Genomic DNA, 24,021 nt, shown 5'->3' on the forward strand with positions numbered 1-24,021 from the left:
AATTGGTTTTCGGCTTAGGATAATTTTATTTATTTATTTATTTATTTTTGTACAGTACAGAGAATCAGTCAGGACAATTACCCACACTATATCCTTTTTTGGCTAATAAAAAAAAAAACTCTTTTCTTGATAGGAGCACATTTCAGTTTATAATACTACTCTAGCCTATCTTTATACAGAGCCAGTACACAGGTTTAAACAATTACCCGTTTTTGGGACAAGCCTAATCAATACAGAACAAAAAACTGGACTTTGAACAACAATAATATAACTATTTCTCTGGATTCTTCTATTAAATAAATGCCATTTTAAATTAAGTAAAAACTTTGGATGAAGTAAACAGTGGTTACATCCTGGACAGTTTTACCCTGTTTTTCCAGTCGTCTGTTTTTCTTCTGATTAAAAATTCTGATTAAAATTCTTTAATCTTTAAAATTTTAAAGTTCAACAACAACATGACTGAGTTTTGTAAAAACTCCTCGTCAGACCTTATGACTGCACATTAACGCTGGAGGACAGTAGTGCACTTTCAGGGTAGAGAAATTCCATAATAACTCTCCCCTCAAAATCCCCTCAAAAACTCACCCAAATATAATCTCCTGCCACTTGATAAAGGACGGTCGCTCTCTTCCAGTTCAAAACTTACAAGCTCACTTCCCCTTCTAACCTGCAACTGCAGCCCTTTACATAAACATTCCTGAGTCTAAATCATAACCTTAAAATAAAAATAACAATTAAAAAGAAAAAGATTAAAATAATCATAGTGCAACTGTAAATCAGTACTTTTTGCTCCCTTTAAACAACAGATGAGATTTTAATGTGCAATCAATTCATGTGGTTTAAGGCCCAAACGCCATACATAGCTGCATAAATACTAATTCTTACTATGGTAAAGGTTGACCTCTGACCCGTGTTTGCAGCCTGGATTAAGCTTAAAGACTAAAGTTAGAGAACGCCACCCTGACTCCAAAACAGAGCTCCGTCTGTCTCGCTGATGCAACACAGAGTCGGTGCTTTCAGGTCAGACACTCTGTTCTCTCTCGGTGACATGTTTAGGAGTGGGAGTGATGTATTCACTGTCTGCTGTGCCCTGTGCAACTATGTTATGCTGACATAATAAAATGTGTGTCCCTGTATCTGCTAGCTACCCTCTCCATGTATGGTGCGAGTGTTTACCCAGACCTTGAAGTGACTGTACCCAGACTGGCCTCACCATACTGGGTCTGAGCCGAGGCCTAGATACCTTAAACTTGTCTGCGGTGCAAAGAGGTCACTTCATCTTCTCTGCTCACAACTACACACATTAAGCACCCAAAAAAATTCTTTCACCATCTGTCCTCTACAGATCCTTAAAGAACTCCAGTCTATTGAATAACGAGTCTACAGCTTGCATTTGTTCCAAGGTTAACTAGACCCCTAATAAACGCATCCACAAAACTCCGGGTTTCATCAGAGGCTGAAAGGGAACACTATTAAAATGCTGATTAAAGAGAAGACTTTCAGCTGCACAATTTTGTAAATCACTGACATTACCAGGAAAGGTTATGTTTGTTCACTCAAGGCCATGACAGTGTAGCGAACATAAAATAATTACATCGCTAAGACTATTCTCACTCTAACCGCTGACCTCCTAATCAGTCTGTAGCAGTTGCATATTGACCTTGAGTTTGGTAGAACCTTTGCAAATATACTTTGGTTTCCAGACGAATACAATAGCGCACACTGAGCAACACTCATTAGCATCTGCTAATTAATTCAACGCAAAAGAGCCTGGTTTAAATAAAACAACACAAAAAGAATAGATCCAAATGACAACAGTGGCAGTGGAATGATGATGGTGCAATTGTGCAAATTAAAAATAGCGATTCAGCTCACATGAAGTGACATCACTGCCGATTGATGGTTAGATGGTGAAATAAATGTTAGGTTTTTTATTAAATTACTTTTTTTTCAAGTATGAAACCAGTGGCTACAGCACCAGTGGCTCCTCTGTGCTTTCCTGCTTCAGGGTAGCTTGCCATGACCAAATTAGTTTAGTTTTGCTGAACTTTAACTGCCTGCTCCTTTTCAGCCTTCTCCTTCGCTTTTTCCTTTTCCACCAGCTTCTCCTCTTTCTGCAGCATCAACATGATCTCCGCCACATGCGCCGTGGAGATGTCTACATCCTCCTTATCGATCAGCTCCACCACCTAAAACATATGTGTATATTGAGAAGCCCAGTGAAAGCAGTATTATAGCATGCAGTATGTAGTGTATATATTATACACATATATATTATACTCAATTAGACTCAATACACTTTTACAATATATTTTTCTGATATATGGATGAAAGAGATGGAATATCTTCTCCCCCCTTGCAATGACAAAAATATAAACACATATATTTAAATATATATATATAAATGATATATACGAACAGCTATGAAAACAGATGCTGTCGGCTAAGTTAATGTTTTGGAGGAATCACTTCGGCTAAGTTAATGTTTTGATTCACCGTCCTCCCTGGGTGCCAGCTGTCATATGATAGAGAAGAGCTGGCTGGTGGACAGAAATTACGTGAACAAATTGAGGAGTAAATGGGGGAAAATATATTTTATATTTTCAGGGTTTTTTTTTTTTTTTTTGGTATGCAGGATTGCATTTTCCCTTACATGAGATGTCTTATTTCCCTTATGATATTATTTCAGAGCCAAGATGGCCCAAAACCAACACTGGAGGACTGAAATAAAACCAGATCTAAGACTACTCAAATTACTTCGTAGGAGTCATCTGCATATTATAAAACAACAATGAAGAAATCATCTCGTATTAAGTGTATATATACGAGTGCTGCAAAGTGCGAGGCAGTCAATTGGAGGGTTCGTTGAAAATTATACTTCAATAACATTTTGGCTATGGATACAGACTTTTGGATCCACCCTATTTACAGTGATCAGCCATATTATTACAATGCAAACCATTATGCACAACATAGTGTCGCTTGCCATTGTGCCACCAGGATGGCAGCACTGGGCTCTTGCTGGGCCATGTGTGTGGTGGGTTGTTCACTAAGTGTTCTGATTCCTTTCCAACATGTCCTGCATTGACTTTTCTTTAGAGATTTGTATTGCATTGGCTGTTCTGTGGGATCAGACCAAACAAACTAGCCTTTGGGTTCCTGTTGGCATGGATGAGCCTTGGGTGCCAATGATCCTGTCGCCAGTTTACTAGTATTTAATTGATAATCGATAATATGGCTGATAAATAAACAATTTTATAAATAAAATGTAAAAAAAAAAAAAAAAAAAAAAAACCTTAGTGTATATGTTCCAACACAATCTCTCTGTTGATTATTTTCTGGTAGCAGCACAACCCATAGTGGTTTATCCTTATCACATATCACCCACACCTATCACGGCCAGGACTGTTACCTTTATAACGTCATCGATGTCTATCTTGCCATCCTTGTTTTCATCCAGTGCGTCGGCGATGCTGAGCAGCTTATGCTCTGGAATGCTCTGGATCTGCCTCATAACAGCAATGAGCTCATTGATGCTAATCAGATTCTCCCTAAAGGAAAGCAACATGCAGTGTTCAGGAAGCATTTAGACACTAAGACAATGGTGAAGTAAAATGATGGAGGAGGAGACAGCTGGCTAGTAAACCTCATCCAATCTCATGGAATTACTGTACAAGAGGTTCTCAAACCACTTCTGCACATCTTTTGTGTCAATTCTCCATGTAAATGATGACGGTATTTCACATATTCAGTGTTTTTTTCTGTTTCAATAAAATGGTACGTTTTGAGTATTTAGGAAATAATTGGTTTTGCTTGCAGGAAGGATAGCATTTCACAACATGAGATTTTTTTCACTTCCATGCAGGAAAGGAAAGCAATTATACCTTGTGTGGTATTGAGTAAGGTACTGATTTGTTTTGTTATTATAATCATCATCATCATCATCACTGAGAACAATATCTATTATAACACTGAACTGTGGTTTCATATTTCATTTGTCAAATTTGAAAGGTAGGACAGAAATTTTATTTAATTTAAACCACCAATCCAGACTAAAGACGAAGTTTAACACAATCACTTTCAGGCAATGAAAAGGTGTATGATATTAAAAAACAAACAAAATGAACAAAAATAAATAAATTAATTCACCCATTAGCATCAAGTTAGTAATTGGCAAGCAAATTAACTTGTGTCTGATCCTGAAAAATATATTTGATTAAAATAAACCGCTGAAAGAAACTTTAAAAGCCAGAAAATCTATGTAAATGACTTCATGACACAAAAGGACTAACTTAAGAGGCTTAAACTTCTTTTCTTACCTTTGTAAGTCATTACATTTCTCAAAGAAAAATCTATAAAGAAGAAAACAAAAGAAAACAACAAAAGGTAAACTATTAATTAAATCCAGAACCTCTTTTATAATTAGCTCTGCTGAAGCTGTCCCTTTCGCCACCATTTTACTGAGGATAACATCCCATTATGCATCACAGATTGTACAAACATACAGTACATACCAGTTAAGAGTTTGGACACACCTTCTAATTTTTTTGTTGTTGTTGTTTAGTGATTCATTTTCTACATTGTAGAACAATACTGGGAATTTTTCAACCATAAAATACCATACATGGCATTAGGTAATTACATGACAACAATAACAGTTGTTATTTTAAGACATGAATGTCAGCTGTTCAGGAATAGTTCTTGCAAGAGCAGTATTGTCATGTGCATTTGTGTGACCAAAACTTACCTCTGCTGCGGAGACCATAAATAACAGAAACATCTCAATATCAACTGTTTAGAGGAGATTAGCATTGTTTTACAATGTAGAAGGAAAGAAAACTCAGGAAAGACCACAGAATTAGTAGGTGTGTCCAAACTTTTGACTGGTACTCTACATCTACACACTAGTGCTGTGTCTGAATTCATTCCCTATTCATAAATGTTTTTTGTACATAAGCCATTTTGTAGTCTATGATATTCCTTGGATATTTCACTACATTATTACTTTAAGGGTGCTGTAAATCCAGTGTACTACTGATACACACTTACAAGCACTGACATGGAGCAGTCTACAGAAATCAAAAGCTGAAACCTTTAAGCCAATAGGTACTTGTAGTGGTAGTAGCATTTAATAAAGAACTTTGCTTTTATTATGTCTGTATTTTTCCAGTTTGGGTTTATTGAATTCTGTTTATTTCAGTTATTATTATTTGAACTGCTGATATAAGTGTCTGCTATGGTAATATACAGAGCATTTAATATATAACGCATAAGGGAGGGATTTCAGACACTGAATGACTACATGCACTAGGATATTTATGATTTCTTTTCTTTTAAAAATGCATTAAAAAAAAACTATAATTATTCCAAAACATTCCAGTATTATTGACTGATTATTGTGCAATACTCAAATATACAAAGAGCTCATTCACAGTAAATTCTAACTAGGTTACAAAAAGTGAAAACTATTTTACTTCTATTAAATTTTTTTACATTTTATTTATGTTCATTATTCCTCTTTATGAAATCGCTACTATTTAGCTTGATTTCTTATGCTACCTGGAATTCATATAAAAATCCAATGTATGATAATTATGGATATAAAAAGTGCACATACCCACTAAAATTGCACGTTTTGTGATTTAAAAAAAACTTAAACCAAGGTAATTAATGTCTGATCCTTTTCGACCTTTAACATCCAGCTACTCAACAAAAATAAACTGAAAAACAATTAGAACTGTTTCAGGGAGGGACAAGGAGGGCAAAAAAAACTAACAATAACCCAGTTACATACTGTAGGTGTGCATACAGTTCTCTAATATGGCATGTGACTCCACAAGACTGCCAAGAGATCTGCAGCAACATTACAGGAGCTGCAGGAATGTGTGGCAAGTAACCTACCTACACAACCTCGGTCATTCCTTATATATGACAACAACCTCTCACATTCCTCATATGTATGGAATACGGGTAGGGTTGATAGTCAGAAGCCTTTTCTCAAAAAAAATAAAAAAGTTGGACCCAGATAAAACGTTTTGGTCATTCTTAAAACAAAAAAATCAGCTTATTACTATGAATGGGGCTGCTTTTGCTCTATTCATGACTGGCTCCAAGAACAATTTATTTAGCAATTAAATAATCGACTAGATTACGCGACAGATCCTTGATCTAAACCCCATTGAAAACTTTATGGAATAACAAAGCATGCTGTGCTAATTGATAAATCTGAAATATTTTTGCAAGGACTAAATCTGGCAAATCCAGATGTGCTCCATTACAGGCAAAAAGTGCTTTATCTAAGCATTAGTCAGAGGGTATGCACATTTAAAGCTGTTTAATCAATTATGCAATTTAAATAATATTGTTGATCGATTTAATTAAGTGAATTGATGATTCCATTTTTCGATTCATGCTCACTCATCTTCTATACCGCTTTATCCTGTATTCAGGGTCATGGGGACCTAGAGCCTATCCCAGGAGGGATATCACAAAGCACACACACAAACACAATTTTGGGAACAGTAATTAGTTTACCCTGCATATCTTTGGACTGTGGAAGGAAACCAGAATACCCAGAGGAAATCCACCAAGCACAGGGAGAACATGCAAACTCCATGAACATAGAGACAGGAATCAAGCCAGGCTGGGAATCAAACCCAGACCCTGGAGATGCAAGGCGACAGTGCTAACCACTACACCACAGTGCCGCCTCGATTTATGCTTTTTAAATTAATTAGGTACCCCACCTCGTGCTTTAAGTCTCCTGGGATAGGCTCCAAGCCCCCCGCAACCCTGAATACAGGTAATAAATGCTTTTCCGCCAATAAATTTCTCATTTTGTGAGATTATCTATGTTTTTTCTTTCAGGTTTATGGCTGTTTGGTGCACTACTACTGCCTCATACTGGACTGGAGTGTAAAAAGGAAGATTGGCATGAAAAAAATAATGTTGCTTTGTGAAAGACGAGACCTTTAAATAATCAACAACATATGTTACATAAATTGTTAATGTTTATTAATATAAATACAGTAAGTAGTATTTAACAGGGACCGGGTCCAGGTGATACAATGTCACAAAGGTGCTGATCTTATTTGTATTGCGATTTTATAAATATTCGATGTTAATTTTTTTCTGATTTTGTTACAATTCTAAACAAAAAGAAAGTAATTCACTCACTCCTACCACTCGAGATGGTGTGCTGTCTGACAACATCTGAATAGTTTACAGCACGCCACATGTACTTAAACTTGAACTTGAATCTAGGACTATAGAGATATTGTGATGTTTTGCCACCCCAAACACAAACAATTATAGATGAAAATTGTATTTTTAAAAATCAATTCTGGTGCAGTGGGGTGAGCCGTGAATTGCCACACAAAAGATACATAACTGAATCGATCTCTAGTTTTTAACACTTCAAAACATGTAAGAAATATAGTTGCTTGAAATAAACCAGACGCTAAATTTTTGGGCTGTTCAATCCAAAAATCGCAATGTCCAAAAATCTAAACTAATTCACACCTGATTATTATATATATTTTTCCTTATAATAAACAGTGAGTCCTTTTCACTGAAATTTTATTTGTTTGGTATCACACTTTAAGTGTAAAAGGACATAACAAGATGTACCTTGGTTTAATTTTTTGGCTGAAAACTACAACAGGGATGTGTCTTTTTATATCCACTGTATTTGAAAAAATAGACCCCTTTCTCTGTAAATTGTAACATGGATCATTTGTTATTCTTTTGAAAACACTATTCAATGATTTTGTATGGAACAGTAAAAACTCATTTTGACAGGCTACAGCCTGTATGTACACACATGCACGAAACACAGACAAAAAAAAAAAAAAAACTGAAAGGAAAAATCATACTTTCTTACCCAACTGGTGGTGTGGTTTTACCATCCATCTGTCCATCGAGCACCAGCTTGTCTTTCTCTAACTCGTTTATGATCTTATCCATGCGCCCGATCATACGGTTCACTCGGCGTGACAGATGTTTACTGGCTTTAGACTCTTCCACCTCTTTCTCCAGGCCAGTTTTCGAAAGCTCTTTCTTTATCTCCTCCAGATCCTGACACACAACCAAAACAAAGTATGGGTGTTAGGGAGAGAACATTTTAAACAAACTTGACTTTTTTTTTCTATAAATTCAATTACTCATCTTTGTCACAGTACTATCAATCAAAAGAGCATAGACTTCTCTGAGAATCTGTTAAGCTTATTATTATTTTCTTTTTTCCCATGGACACGCATATAGAATTGCCTCAGCATGTTTAGAGGCAAGAACTTGTTACTCTAATTATCCCCTAGTTGCCTGAAGATGTAGACTGAACAGCACAAGTAAGACAGTGACCCCTACTGTGCAAGAGGTTGAGGCTGATGAAATTGAAAATGCACTGCTGAAATATTCACTTTGCATCAGTAGGAGGGAGGGTTAGACAATTATCCAGACTCCATTTATATTAATACTTTCCGTTTAAGGCTACGTCTTCCCAGTCACCGCTGTGCAGGTGTGAACGTGTTACACAATTTCACTTGTAACTGCGGTGCGAGCGAAAACGGATGCCCTACTTATAATATGAACGACAGAAGAGCAGCGTGCAGGGATTTGTTTTTGGGGTGTGAGGGTGTACTTATAGGGTGCTGATATTATCAAAGACTTTGTGTGCAGTATGGGGAAAGTTTTCTTGTGTTTTCAGAAAGTGTGTATGAATAGTTGCGAGAGGTTGCAAGTGTTAGTCATCAAGGAGGACACGTCTGCCCACACTCTGCAGAAACTTTGTTTGGAGGTGTTAAAGCATCCTCCATGTAGTCCTGATCTTGCTGATGTTTGCTTCCCTGAAAGCAGGGCAAAGATTCACTTCTGATGAAAAAGTGAAGACAGCAGTCTATTTGTGGCTCGCAGCTCAGCTTAAAATAGCTTTATTAACGAGGGAATACAAAAGCTTGATCGACAAATTTCTTGAAAAGCAAGAAGATTATGTCTAAAAGTGATGCATTTGTTTTTCTAAAAGCTTAATAATGCAAATAAATTCCACATCCCGATCATTTTTAACTCTCCATTATATATAAGAATAATTGCTAATAATGATTTACAGACGCACTTATCCCTGTGTTTCTAAAACAAACAGTCAGCCCTGGGGGTTTCATTCACAATTAGTATTTTCACAGAAACTTGCGAAGGTGCTAGTGTGTTCCCCTCACCTCACTGTATTCTTGCACATCGTCTTTCAGCTCCTCCAGCTCCTCCTTCTCTTTCGTCAGGAGTTTTTTCTGCTCCTTGAGCTTGGTGCAGGCATCACTCAACATGTCAATCTCCTCCTTAGTGATCTCCTCTCCCTGATTAGTCAAAGTTTATATAACAGTTATTCTACATCGCCGCACCCGAGCCCATGGACACAGACAGACATGGAATGCATGAACAGAAAAGGGAAAACACAAACATTCTACAGTAATTGCACTAGGAGGAAGTCATACACACACAAAGAAAAAAACAGGTATGTTAGGCAGACAGCTCCAGGGTGCTGAGTCTGAAAATGAGTTAGGTGTGTGTAATGCTAATGCAGATGAATAAATCTATAACGGGAATAAATATTTAATGGGAGAACTAATGGTGTGAAAGGTTACAGGAAAGTAGTAACTGAAAGACATTTACAGCAGGTTACACACACACATACACTGGAAAGTAAAGCATGCCAAAAGACCAACAGCTACACCTACTATTTCTGCTCCTCATTAGTAGAAATCAGAATTTAAAAGAAAAATTTTTATTAGTAGTAAAAAGATATATATATCTAAAAGCAAGTTAAAAGGTCTTGTGCTGAGGAGCAGAAGAGTGCTGATGTCTGGGTACGGGAAGGTACAGAAGTACAGAACCTTGATGCGCAGATACTTCTGCCACAGCTCAAACTGACAGCAGCATGGAGAAAATAAGCCAACACACACAAGGTCACACGTTACACACACACACACACGCACTGCTCAAGCTGAAGATGTCTGTCAGTTTCAGGAACAGCGCTACACCCCCCTGGGACAACAGTTATGATAGTACTTGTGGTTTGTGACATACTGAATAACAGTTTCTAAGAACTTTAGTGTGTGAAAATAGGTTTCGCAAATACAAGCCTGATTTCTGCAGATAAACTTGATTTAGGTTAACTGCGTATACATATACGAGTTACAATCTATAAAGACATAACACCTTTCAGCATCTCATTTATTAATAATTAATACAAGGCTTAGCGTTTTATGTAATCAATTACAGACTAATTAAACATTAATATCAGAACAAAATAAAGCTTTATTGTTCAGTTTCTCTTATGACAACAGAGTAAACATGTCTTAAAACATCAGGAGCAGTCCTGCTAAGTAATTTTATCATGTGAATTATCTGTGTGTTAATCATACCTTAATGCCATCCAGCACTGGTGCTGTGTCTCGTAATAATTCAGCGTGAATAGCCACATCTACATTAGGCATAGCAAGCTCGGCGTCTGCCCGCAGGTCTACCCCCACATCCTCCTTCTGCAAACAAATACAAAACCTTCCATCAGCCGTATCAATCAAGTCTGGATGTATTTCACATTTTCTAACAGAAAGAAACACAATTCGTAGTTAAGGACACTTTTACTGTAGTTGCATTAAAGATAGACCAATCAAGTTAAAGAATCATCCACAAACCAAAATGTACACACAAAGCTATGGCTGTAAAAAACAGGCTCATCCATTTTGTAATAAAAAAATTTCATGAACTTAGTTCATGCCCAGGCCACATCAACCTTTTTTACAAGCCCTTAGAGAAACATCAGCAACTCTAATTCACTGAATGTTAAATAGTGAACAGGGCTGTCATGGTACACGCACTTGAACTGTATAGTCAGTGTTTTAGATTAAACAAACAAATATGTATGTAAAAGTAAGTTTTACTTTGTTTATCTCGAGCTAGCATGAGTAGCCTGGTGTTGATGGTAACGAGGTTTTAGAAATTGTTAAAAGGTTAAAGATAAGAATAAGCTGACCAGCATTAATGTAATCAGTGATATTAGTATTTCAGGTAAAAGTCCACGTACATGGCAGTCTTTCTCTCCACCTAACTTATTAATACAAAGAAATAAAATTTTGTGAGGGTAAGTATCTTAAGTTTTGTTTACGCTAACTTGTACTTCTTTCATCGTCCGCAAAATACTCCCTTTAAAATATTTTATTAAATCTGGTACATGACTTTTTATAACATTACTTTTACTCAACATTTAGATTTTATAACACTCAGTTCCCTCATACTGTAGTTAGGATTGGGTACTGAAGCCTGGTGCCAACATGGCAAAAACAGCATTAATGCCATCACCATAATGCAAATAATGCAAATACCAATTTATTTAATTGCGAATATTGCACTTGGTGGACCCATATACTCAGATTTTTTTGGTGTTGCTTTTTTAAAAGACAGAAAGGTATGTGCTTTTTTGTGCATGCCTTATGTGAAACTCATGGCCCATTTGCAACTGTTTACACTTATACAAGTTTATTTGTTCCAATAATTTATTCTCTCAAGGACAGGAAGCACAAAATATTTATCGTAAGGGTGCAGATAACTTCACAGCCAGTGTTTTAATTACTTAAGATTTTTTTGGGAGGGTGGGAGCACTCAAATAGGGTACTTAAGAGTATATACAATATAACAATACACTTTGTATTAAAATATGTATTTAGTCACGAGTCATGTCCTATATTTATCTTGGCACCATAAGGGTGATTAATCATGACTGCACTGGCTTCTTTACATACAAATTACACTGGATTATCTTTGCTAAGAACAAACACCTCCACTTTCTGCATTCTTTTTAACATCTAGCTTTGCCTTCCATTAAAATCTAATTTTAATTTTAAAAATTAAATTTAATAATTAAAAATTAATTTAAGGTAAAGAGATAACAGTCAGATGCAGGCACCAGTATGGAATTTGTGTAGATTTAATTTAAATTACGCTCACACCTGTTCTTTTGCTTTCTCTGCGGTTTCCGCTAGCCTCTCCAGCTCCCTCTCTCTGTTCTCCTGACGAATAGCAGCCTCTTCCTGCAGCATGGTCTCCAGTTTAGTCTTGTTATCCACCTTAGAAAAGTCAAGCTCGGCCACTTTCACCTGTGCCTCTTTAGCCTGCAAAAACACACAAACATGACATGCATGTACAACTCTAATACTACAGTTACAAACTGTAGCTAATGTGATGATGGATGGGTCTTAGACAAAAACGTGTCATACACACTCTGTGGGTCAGGTAAGCATGTCTAATGTACGCACCACTATCTCAGGCAACGTCTGCAGTGTGGTTTTAAGCTGGTCCTCTGGGGACAAAGTGTCAGGAAGGAACATAGCCCTTGAAAGCAGCAGCAGAGATGTCGGGATGTGCTGGTTCAAATGAAGCTCCAGCCACTGGCATACACATAGATATGCAGACAATCTCAATTATACTGTATATAGCACACTGGACAGAACACAGTGCAGATCTGACAGCTAATTCATTACTCTGAAGTGCTGGAACAGATCAAAGTGTGTCTTACCTGTTTAAGTTGCGCTCTAAGCCTGTCCTCCGTCACCCCCAGAGCTCTCATGCCACGAACCCTGCATGCTGCTTGCAGCTCATTTGCATTAAGGCTCTCTACTCCTTCCTCTGCTATCAGCTGCCAACACAAGATCACACACCCAGAACTAATGTGTAAATTAGACTTGATTAGTTGGGGTTAAAGAGAAAATGTAGAGTCTGGTCAGGCACCTTGTCATCAGCGCGGATGGCGCGGAGCTTCATGATGAGCTGGAAGCGGAGGAAGTTGTTGGTGCCAATGGGCTGCAGCTCCAGGAGCTTGCATAGAGCTACCAGCTGAGGCCGTGTCAGGTTGTCTAGGGTCAACTCATCCTCAAAGAGTTTGGAGAATCGGATGATTTGCTCATTGCTAGGCCTCTCACCTGAATCACGGATCTTATGTAAGGTAAGAAAGAAAGAATAAAAGGAAAAATGCATGTAATGTATTATTTGCCTGAAAATATGTAAAATTTGCATACAGCATGGGTATAAGTGCAGAACGTCCACAAGGGGGCAATGTAGGACTGTTGGAGGTTTGCAAACTCTTTGGAAACTTTGACCTGACCTGAAGATTAGATATGGCACAGACATGATTATATTTCTGTAATGTGTTCTGGGAGTCAAATATAATAATAGCTTTTATTAGTGATCAGAATAAATAAATGAATAATCAGTGTGGGAGTATTAATAAGTGTAATCAGTATCAGCGTGTGCTTATTGTTGTGGCATTAATGCTTAGTCTCAATTTGTGGTTAACACTAATCACAGTAATTAGCATTGCTCAGCATTAATTAAAATAAATAATAATTATTATTGGTATCAAGAGGGGGGTGATTACATATATTGGTGTAATCATGTATGATGTTTAATGTTCTTTCTGGCAGCAGCAACAGCGTGTTTAGGGGTGTGACGTACTAAAGAAAATAATAAACAGAATAAAAAAACATAATAGAAAAAGCATAAATTAATTTAAGGTTTTTAATATTTTATTTTGATAGTTGTGTATGATTGCAGACACTGGGTGGAGTATAGAGCAGTTGTGGCATGCTGGGAATGCAGTGTTGTTTCTTGTGTAAAATGTGTTTAAACTGCAATCCAGATGAACGTGAAGTCACAATATTGCCACTGGTTTGTTCCCAGTAGCAGTTTGTTTTTGCACTGCTACTGGGAATAGATCCTGAAGCAGAAAGGCTCATTGTATAGCACGTCAGCTCACTATATTGATCACACTGATTTATACATCTAAGCTACAGGTTGTTTCTGGTAAAATTGGTCTAAAATACCTAAATTGGCCTAAAATTGGTAAAATACCTTCTTCCTTTTCATCTTTATCTTACAAAAGTTCATATTTAAAGTCAAAAGTTCAATTCCTGAGTATCATCTGCCATGTTATCACTAAAACTTCTGTGGTAACCATTTAGAAACAGAAAGTAGGAAAACAGAGGGACAGAGTGAAAGACTCAGTGAAACGTCCCAGCGTGATTATAGGAACATTAAGTACTCCTGGAACGTTCTGGGGATTGGTCTGGAGCTTACTGTGGTATGATCATTTTTAATCATAATGACTGGCGTTTTCAACGTTGCTTTGTGGTTGGTGTTAATCAGTGAGGGATCTGCATTGAGGTGTCACCTTCTGGAAAAAGGTAGAAAACTCCTCGGTCACGTTGCCTTTGTCTGCTTTGTTTCTCAGTGCAATCTCCTCCACTGTGTCCTGTAAAAACTTTGCCATCTCCAGCTTCACTCTCAGCTCCGTCTTCAGTCTCTCTTCCTGCAGCATGTAAAATATTGTTCATAACGTTTTCAGGCTGAAAAAAAAAATCCTCAAAGTATACTCAAACTCTGCAATGACTAGGTTAACAAAAATACTCGTCAAACTGACATAATAGGAAATGTTAGCGCCTAGCGTATAAATCAAAACTAAGAGCAGTAGCTGTGGAGGAAGAACAGATGGTGAAAGCTCACGGCACCTTCTTGGACTTTGTCTCAAAAGTCGACGGCAGCATGTTGGGGAAAAGCTTCAGAGCAACAGGAAGCAGGAACTCCATAAATGGTACGATGATAAAAACCAGAAAAGGCAGGAGCCGGAATAGGTCTGCACATGTCCTTAGGAACTGAAAAAGACAAAAAATATTTAATTGCATACACTTTGCACTTTGAAGTCTAAGTTGTTTTTTTAATACGTAACGCATTACTGAGTGGAAGCAGCTTAAGATATCACATGATCTGACGGTGAAAATGTGAATTCTTGTACAGTAGGCATCATGTTGAGCAGTAATTCCTGCTTACCTGTCTATTATACTATTATTACGCTAAATTTCTTCATTGTTGCCTAATAGTCATTTGTAAAATGTAATTAAGGTTTATATATAACCTATTATAGAATACATTAACCTGATTAATTACCCAAGGGGCATAGTACATGTAGATGACTAAGGCCTATCTTAGTTCTGACCCTCCACCATTTCTCTCCACGCATCCCATCCCCCATTCTCACTCCTTCCTTCTTTTCCATCCTTAGTCATCTTTGATTTGCTAGCTCTCTTTTTAGAACTGATTAAAAAAACAGTAAATTAGCAGAGGCTGTTTATGGCAGTAAGAAAATCTTGTTAAAAATCTACCGATCTGACTTTATATAAAAATGCGGACGGGGCTTAAAAACATGTGGGTAAATCTTAAGTGTTCCTCTCCCCTCTCTCCACCTGCATGTCCGTGGTCCTATAGGAACAAAGACAAAAGGGATGAAAAGAAGCTTTGTGCTTTCCTCTATTGACATGTATATTACCTCTGTCACAGAGGGGTAAACGGAAAAAAGGGGACAAGGAAAAAAAGAGGCATGGGTTCTGGTGCTTTAGAAAGGAGAGGAGAAAAAGAGGATAAGAAGTGACATCAAAAGCCTCTGGGCTGAATGCGAATAAGCATTAAAGACACACAGAGGAGGAATGGTGGTAGGAAGCTTGAGTGGATGCCAAATCAAGCTAAGAGAATGTGTAAAGGCATTTAATCTGTTTTTTTTTCTTGTATAGACCCACATGAATTGTATGGGGACTAATTGTGTAAGATGGTTATAACAAGTCATTCAATGCCTACACTCTGCTCATTTTAATTCCTTTGAATCCTTTCTAACAGTTTTGGTGAAGATACAAAACAAATGGCTTATATTAGGCAAACTTAAAAACCATGGCATCCAAAAGCCGGCTATAAAAACTAACCTGTTTTCCCCAACATGCACATTTCATTTCTTATTAGTTTTCCCCTCATATTGCATATTTATAGTATTTAATAGTATTGCAACTCTGGGATGAAGTTCATGGTTTGTTAGAACACCAACACTATTGACATTTTAAAATACAAACAATAAATCTTGTCGGCCAATAGTTTTGCATCATCAATCTTGTTAAACATTCTTTTTAATAAGTGTAGTTTATTCTTGTAGCTTTATAATTAGTTTAGGATTTAGTAGAGATTTGTTCAATAATATGCTGAGACTCCAAATGGAATTTCATATGAATTTGACATTTTCTCTCCATGTTCAGATTGGCTTCATTTTCCCCCATCTGAGCCGCGTAATCTCGTCAACTTCTTCCTAATGATTCTTTGACTCTTAGTAGCATCCTGTGCTTGAAATTACACATCATTTACATTTCTTAATTAAGTGTTTAATTAAGATAGCAGGAGAAATTTCTGTAATCAAAGGATTATTGATATTTTTCTAAACCTTTGTTTGTCTTACATCTATTTTGATAGCTCTTTTGTACAGTGTTTTTTTGTTTTTCATATTGATTACACCCCCACCACACACTCCTACACACACTTCATCATCATAAGCTACTTTGTGTAGATTTATAATCAAAATTCCTAACAACCACTTAGCCAATAATGCGGCACCAACTCAATGTATAAAATCGTGCAGATACAGTTAGTTTGAAGTTCAAATGACATATAGGAATAGGAAAAAGGCTTAATCTCAGTAACTTTCGGATGGTTCTTGGTGCCAGATGGGGTAATTTGAGTGTGTCAGAGTCATTTTCATCAATGACAAAATGATGTAGCAATTCTTGAGTTGACAGGAAGGCTATTAACTTGAATAAACTCTCTTTACACTAAAGTGAAGAGTAAAGCAGCTCAGAACCCTCAAGATGTCACAAGAAGAACAGCAGCAGACCTCATCAGGGTTCACCCTGGTCAGGCAAGAGCAAGAAGCTGAGTCTACATTGTTCACAGGCTCAATAAACCTAAACTGTTGAAGGCTGGAAAACTGTTGCCGGTCTAAGAACAATTTCTGCTGCAACATGCAGCCAGTCAGTGCAAGTTTGTATTTGCCCTTTAATAAGGTGGTGAGAAATCAAGCTCATTAGAAGTAACGTTGTAAAGGTGTTACAGTTTGAAGGCCGCACGCTAATCACACAGCATGATCATCAAGAACAAAGACTGGCTAGGCTGGGAATTTGCCAAAAAATGGTTAGCTAAAGAAGGGACTTTATTATGTAAGATTTATCCAACAGAAATGAAGACTAAGACTTACAAGACGATCTGTCCAACCATGTAACAAATTTGGCATGATACCAGATTCCAACTATGCTTTTAAGGCATCGTTGCTGTGTGCACAAACAAAACAAGGTGGAATTAAACCAGGCAAATGGTTTATTATGTAGATTGTAATCAGGGATCAGGAAAACGAAAGGGCAGTGTGTCTATTTCAGTCCATAATGGGCAGAGATCTTCCGGGAATGGAGCAGCACAGGCAGTAACTGAGTCATGTGTCTGTCTGAGAGGATGAGACGCTCAGACATTAGAATTATGCTAGTGAGATTATACCGCATGGTATCTACAAGAAATGTGTTAAAGGAACTCTTTGGAATGCATCAAAAACAGCAGAGATGTGGACAGACCAGTTTGGTGGTTTTTCCACATGCTAGTATGTAAGAGAAACAGAAAAACTGCTAATATAATGCTAATTATAGGGATGACTTCTGTTACAGCATGGCCTCTGCTGTCCCCTGTTTTACCTGTGTCTGAAAGGCAGCGGCTCCCCAGGGGGTATCACGTTGCATTATAATAACATGGAGACTGGGCATCTGGCCATCAGAGGACACACACGCCCACAATTCAACTAAATACAGCACATCACCACAGCTTTTCCGGTCATCATTGTTTATCAGGGAGAAGAGGTGAATGAAGAAGATCAAAAGAAGTAAACAAATCTTAAGAGATGGAGACACGGAAAATCTGACGGATGCTTTCGAACAAGTACGAGGAAGAATGAAGTAAAGGAAGATTCTGCAATTTAATTCAACCTCAATAAATCAAAAAAGATACTATAACAATTTATCAATGCACAAAATTTAGGATCATGTTTCCACACAAAGTGCTTGGTTTCCAATAATGCAATTGATAATTTAAAAGAATCAATTAACATTGTGCCAAAGAATACAATATTGTACACCGGCTACACAATGCAGCCATTTTTGAGAAATAATGCGATTAAAAGCCAGTAAACAGGTAGGATACTTTTTTTCAATGTAGCTATAATAATTTTAATGCTCCATTTTCTTTCACAGCTTTTACAGTAAAGCTTTCCTTCCATCAGAAGCAACGTACAGTATATATTTGACAAATTAAATACAGGTGACTAGTAATGACTAGTAATAAAAACTACATGCACTGCAAAAGGGTTCCAGGATGTCTGCTCATTATTTCAGATTCTTGCCACACTAAAAGCAGTGCACTCTCTGGGGTCTGTTAAAATTTCATGAACGTTATAACTGCCCCATTGTTTTAACGGCTACAGCTACTGACGCTACTTACTTATTTAAAAAAAAGAAGAAGAAGAAAAGAGAATGGGTACACTTAACTATAACACCCATCTGTGATCCCAGGCCAAACTGCTGCCACAAAGATGGCAGCACATAATTGTATTGCAGGTCTCCGTAAGATGTAGCATTACAACTTCCTTTTACCTAGACCTGTTCCAGAATGACAACGTGTCCAAAGTGTCAGTCTGTCTGAGCTAAATCAGGTTGGTCCTTCAAGGTTACAGTGGAATTTAAGGTGTATTTATTAAAAATACTTTTAACACAGTCTTGTGCCAAAAAGCAAATTGCTGCCCAAATCCAATGAGACTTTTCCGATGATAGAAAGAAGAGGTTAAATTTTTTACTTCGAAAGCTACAGACTTGATTTGGCTCAGTGAGACTTCAGAAGCGTGTTATGACTTTCAATTGAACTCTGGAATGCATTTTTGCACAGAACTAGGATTGTGGAATTCGACCCGATTACTTACGTTATACTTATGCTCCGGGTACTTCACAGACAGCATGCACAGCAGAAAAATTTATAACGAACAAGACCCATGGAGATATTCTCATAATCACCTCAATTTTGAACTTAATGAATCTTTTACACCTCTGGGGATGTTTATGGATCTAGGCTCTGAACCTGCCACATTTAACACCACACAATTATGTGGTACCTTTGGCATCTTACCATGTGTTTTGGTATATGATAGAAGGTTATATTATCCATGCCATGCCTGTTCGTGTACCCTGTTACACAATGGTCGTTTTACATTGGCATCCAGTAAGTATCATCTCTTTTTTCATCCAGAGGTGGGCATGACCATAGTGACAGACATTGAGAGAATTGTTAAATTGCTGACATGCCACATGGTTTCTTCCTAAATATTCACAGCCATGCTTCTAAATCTAGTACAAAGCCTTAATACACAACATACTAACAGTACACAGAGGACTAAATCTGGAACAGAATGTACAACAAGCACATATAGGTTTGATTGGTCGAGTGTCCACATACTTTTGGCCATATAATGTATTTGCTAGTAGAAAGGATAACTGAATTAGCTTTATATGAACCTTGTAACAGCGCAGGTTTGTATTACTGAAAAGAATAATTGCTCCAGGCGAGAACAGAGGCCGGTGTAAAATATCATGCAGCAACTGAGTCATGCCGTGTGGGCATACATCCAAAGAAACTGACCATGAGCTCTCACTGAGAAGCTGCATGCTGTTAGATCATCCAGTCTATCAGCAGTCCTGACTCTTTTTGATCTCTAATCAGCCTCTGACACCTGCAATTGATCCAAATTCTAGCTGCATGGTTCGTATTTGATCCACTGGCTTCCTGTTGCTGCACTGTATGTCAGGTTTAAGCACACGGATGTTTGTTCTACCTCCCGGCAGTAACCCTCGCTCAAGATCATGTTTCCTTAGTCTTACAAACATGGGTTAAAGTGACTTGACATCCCTTTAAAACTCCAGACTTATGACTTCTAACTTAAGAAAGAAGTTCAGAAGTGGTAGAATGAACATCCTGAGTTTGTGTCAACCCCTGACTTGCCGACTGTCATCATACAAAGACAGAAGCGTCACCTCCTTAATAAAACTTAAATGAACACTAAACCTGTACAACTAATTCAAAAACCTGACTTTAATGCTTTTACGTTAGTTGCTTTAAATAGTGTATATGCTAAATACCGTAAATGTATTTTACCGTAAATGAATAAGGCGGGTCAAACCATTAACCGGATGTTCAAATACCCATGCCCATTTGTATCTCTTTTCAATAAAATAAATTACGGTGGCTGAGAAGTGCAAAACAAAATAACAAATTTAAAAACTAAATCACAAAATGAAAACAAAATAATAAAAACCCATATACAATACAACAAATCAGAAAACACAACGACATATTTCGTTTGCGAATTACATTTCTTACCGCTGATTGGACAAGACATCTGCCACTAAAGATCAGCAATAAGAATTTCATTCGCTGATGGGATAACTGAGTGACAGATGTCTCATCCAATCAGCGATAAGAATTTAATTCGCAAACTATACCTACCGTTTGACTGAATTGTCGTTGTGTTTTTTAATTTGGTATTTTGTATCTGGATATGTCGTTGTGTTTTCAGATTTGTTATATTGTTTTCAGTTTTGTTGTTTTGTGTTTGGTTTTGTTATTTTGTTTTTTAAATTTGTTATTGTTTTCGGTTTTGTTATTTTGTTTTACACTTCTCGGTCACAGTAATAAATAAACGAATAAGTAAATAGATAATCTAATAAAATACATGACCATAACTAAGTTTATGTTTTAGATTATATAAAATGTTATGAATAGCTATAAGGACCTGGAACTGAACAGAGCTGTCACCGTTAATCAGATACAATTCAATTCAGAACATCACATATATGCTTTTTCCATATGGGCAAAATAAATGTAATAGAAACGCCTGGAATTCACTTACACTTTGTGCATAAAATTTTATGATATTATAAAAAGTGGACCCAAGGCTGCCAGGTAACAATATCTCCATGCACTTCCTCAATATTACTGCCATATAGTCTTGTCTGGGTAACAGTGTATATGTATCAGTGTTTGTACCTGTCTTCTCTCTCTTCGTGACAGGATGTGTCCGTTCAGCACTCTCCACAGCATGCGTCCGGTAATGGCCGTGTCCATCCACAGAAGCCGGAACCCGTGGTAATAGTGCTTCACCTCATCGATCACACGTTGCCCTAGTGTTCGCCGCACTGGCTCCGCGTCTACAGCAGGACTGTAAATGGGTCCTCCCTCCTCAAGCTTTTTATTTCGGTCTTTTAACGAACGCAGAGAGCGTTCCACTTTGGACTCGTCATGAAGACAGCTTGAAGTGTGAACCCACCGTACTGGAGTGGTCCACTGCGCAACTGTCCAATCAGAGACAGCGTGGGTGTGGCATAGCACAGTGGGCTTGGGGATCAGGACGGCACAGCAAAGACGAGATGAACCGGTCAATGAGCTCTGACGCACATAAGAACGGTCAGGATACAACACACGAGAGAACGTCTGAGCTGCCAAACTGCCTCGGAAAATCTCAGGACTATTACAGAGAGAGAGACACACAAAAACACAACTCAAATATCATTGAATCATTTTCAGAAAGAATCTAGATCATTTTTTAAACAAAAAAGCTTCTTGATGAAAATGAAGGACTCACACACACGAATGTCCATTTATTTAATTGTTCTTTAACCGGGAACTCAGATAAGCAATTACATAAAGCTAGTTAATTAAAGTAGTAACAAAAGAGGCAAATAATTAAATGCAAACTGTGTATTCCTCCGTGCCGTGAGCTCTGCATACCTGTTTCCAGACAAGCGGAGTGCAGTACAACTGAAGCAGGCTATTTCTTTCAGCTTTCCTAAGAGGGGAAAAAAAAACAAGTACTTTACATAAAGACCTCTGAACTCACAGTGAAGAATTTAGTTATTAAACAGTCTTCATAATGATAATCTGTTAGTTACTTTATAAAATGGCTTTTTCAGGCGTAGAAGTGACTCTGTGTGTTATGGAAATGTAGAAACATGTATCTACCCCAATTTACTCAAATACGCTGTGTAGCTTCAACATGAAAAACATCCTAATGTAGGTAGATGTTGCAACAGTGCATAAAACAATTATGTTTCGTGATTTTATGTGGTAATTCAATTATGACCACACTGAGCCCAAATCTTTTTTTTTGTTGTTTTTTGCCTTTTTTTTTTCTACAATCCTCTCTAAATTATTTACACATTGACAGGCAGATGTGTGGCAGTGGCAAATGGTTTTCTAAGTTTGTTTAGAATTGTAACATTTGAAAAGTCTGAAAAAAGATTATTATGAAACTGGAATATTAATAAAATCATGATGCTTACAGAATCGCCACCTTTGTATCATGATAATATCATATCAGTAGGTCCCTGGTGATTTCCATCCCTAACTCATTACATCACAGTTTGCCGTGTGGTGCCCAGTAGTGATGGGTCGTTCATGAACGATTCCTTCTTTTTGAACAAGTCTTTAACAGGTAACAAAAATGAGTAGTTACCTTTGAGTCTTTTTGTTCTGAATCATTCATTCTTTTGTCACGTGACTCCCATAGACGCTATGCAGATTTAAAAGAACAAACGACTCAGACTAGTAGACTACTCTCAGATATGAGAGGTTGACTACTCATTCTGTTTATTATAATATGCCCTTACCGGCACTGTTATATTTTTATTACTGGAACTATAGCCAAAATTCATGTATGTAGGCATATTGGGGATCTGTTTATTGAAAATGTAACATTTTATTTTATTTCTGATCAAAAGAACAAAATAATAGCACATAAAGGATCTGCTGTTAACATCCTGGTGGCAGATACCCCATCATACCCACAGGGTCATGCCCTGAGGGGCCAGAGCTGTTTTGGTGGCACAAGGGGAACCTACACTATAGTGGGCATAATATATTAATAATATGTATGTTAATAAATAAGATTCAAGCTTAGCAGGTAAAGTAGACAGTCATACATTAGAATAAAACCTAACACTGGCAGGAGAGTGTACAAAGACAATTAAAAAATATAAAAGGGTTTGGCACTGGGAGAGATGTTTTCAGGCAGGCCTCGAGCCAACTAGCAAACACAAGGAAAAGACGAGCAAAATCAGAGCAGGAACAACAATAAGGGTCAAGGAATTTCCTGTACCATTAAGATCACTGGAAATCTTAACCTGCTAAGTGTTTCCTGGAGATTGGTTAAAGTCCTGGGCAAAGATGAGCCTTTGTTTGATTAAGGTAGAGTTGAAACTACAGTAGTCCTTTTCCCTGACTTTTAATCGCCTAAAAGTACCAAAACACCTCCAGCCTTTAGACATACAGTACATAATTAAATGATTATTGTCAAAAAAGATATATTTTTACCTTTGGAAATTTATTTTTTGTACAGTGAACCTTTTGTTGCCTTTAGAAATATGAATTATTTAATGTATACTTCTGCAGTTTTATAAGGAAAATGTTAATTGGGGGTTGTTCTCATTATGTTCAATTCAATTCAATTCAATTTTATTTAAATAGCAATTTTAACAATTGACGTTGGTGCAATGTAGCTTTACACAATCAAAAGAATTATTTACGTTTGTATGAAATGTGAATGTGTATAAATTAAAATGATAAGCCTGTCATGGTGGGGATCGTCTCATAATTCATCTGTAGACTTTTGCCCACTTCGGATTGGATTAGTTGAAAGGGTGGTAGGATTCGGTATCATTCCAAAATATTAAATGGCGGTACTGATATTAATGACATAAGCTGTACTCTTTGTGTAACAATACTCTTTAGTTCTATTGTTTGACTTTTTGTCATGAAAAACACTTTACACACTCAGAGCTTTTTCATGCATAAAAATATAAACCCATTTATGTATGTATTATATGCATGTTTTGGCAATCTGGCATTTTCCCACTAACAGCAGTTAAAATAAATGAACTAAACTCATTTAACACAACTCAAAGTTGTCTCCTTACACTGGTGTGTAAATTCACACAAAGAGAAAGCAATGGGAACTTGCTTCTTTGGCTTACAGAATATCAGCCAATAAATAAATGGAAAAGACCAAGACTTTGCCGCTTACTTTTACCACCT

At 37.2% G+C, this 24,021-nt stretch overlaps 1 protein-coding gene across 2 annotated transcripts in view; it reads right to left on the reverse strand.

Annotated features, from left to right (window-relative positions):
• Window positions 1-233: 233 nt before the first annotated feature.
• Window positions 234-24,021, reverse strand: part of letm1 (leucine zipper-EF-hand containing transmembrane protein 1) — a 32,490-nt gene continuing 8,702 nt past the window's right edge. Inside the window, exons 2-15 of one of the 2 annotated variants that reach the window (XM_053502149.1) lie at window positions 21,721-21,778; window positions 20,980-21,457; window positions 14,550-14,693; window positions 14,213-14,350; window positions 12,775-12,978; window positions 12,563-12,682; window positions 12,303-12,434; window positions 11,997-12,158; window positions 10,413-10,529; window positions 9,210-9,344; window positions 7,883-8,076; window positions 4,320-4,352; window positions 3,413-3,551; window positions 234-2,189 (exon numbers count right to left, since the gene is read on the reverse strand). In XM_053502149.1, the coding sequence (XP_053358124.1) occupies window positions 2,034-2,189; window positions 3,413-3,551; window positions 4,320-4,352; window positions 7,883-8,076; window positions 9,210-9,344; window positions 10,413-10,529; window positions 11,997-12,158; window positions 12,303-12,434; window positions 12,563-12,682; window positions 12,775-12,978; window positions 14,213-14,350; window positions 14,550-14,693; window positions 20,980-21,457; window positions 21,721-21,778 (2,210 nt within the window). In that variant the 3' untranslated portion in view covers window positions 234-2,033. The remainder of the gene's footprint in view (window positions 2,190-3,412; window positions 3,552-4,319; window positions 4,353-7,882; window positions 8,077-9,209; window positions 9,345-10,412; window positions 10,530-11,996; window positions 12,159-12,302; window positions 12,435-12,562; window positions 12,683-12,774; window positions 12,979-14,212; window positions 14,351-14,549; window positions 14,694-20,979; window positions 21,458-21,720; window positions 21,779-24,021) is intronic. The other variant, XM_053502150.1, reaches the window with a different exon arrangement.

This window comes from Clarias gariepinus, chromosome 8, assembly GCF_024256425.1.
Source record: "Clarias gariepinus isolate MV-2021 ecotype Netherlands chromosome 8, CGAR_prim_01v2, whole genome shotgun sequence".
NCBI classification, from domain to species: Eukaryota; Metazoa; Chordata; class Actinopteri; order Siluriformes; family Clariidae; genus Clarias; species Clarias gariepinus.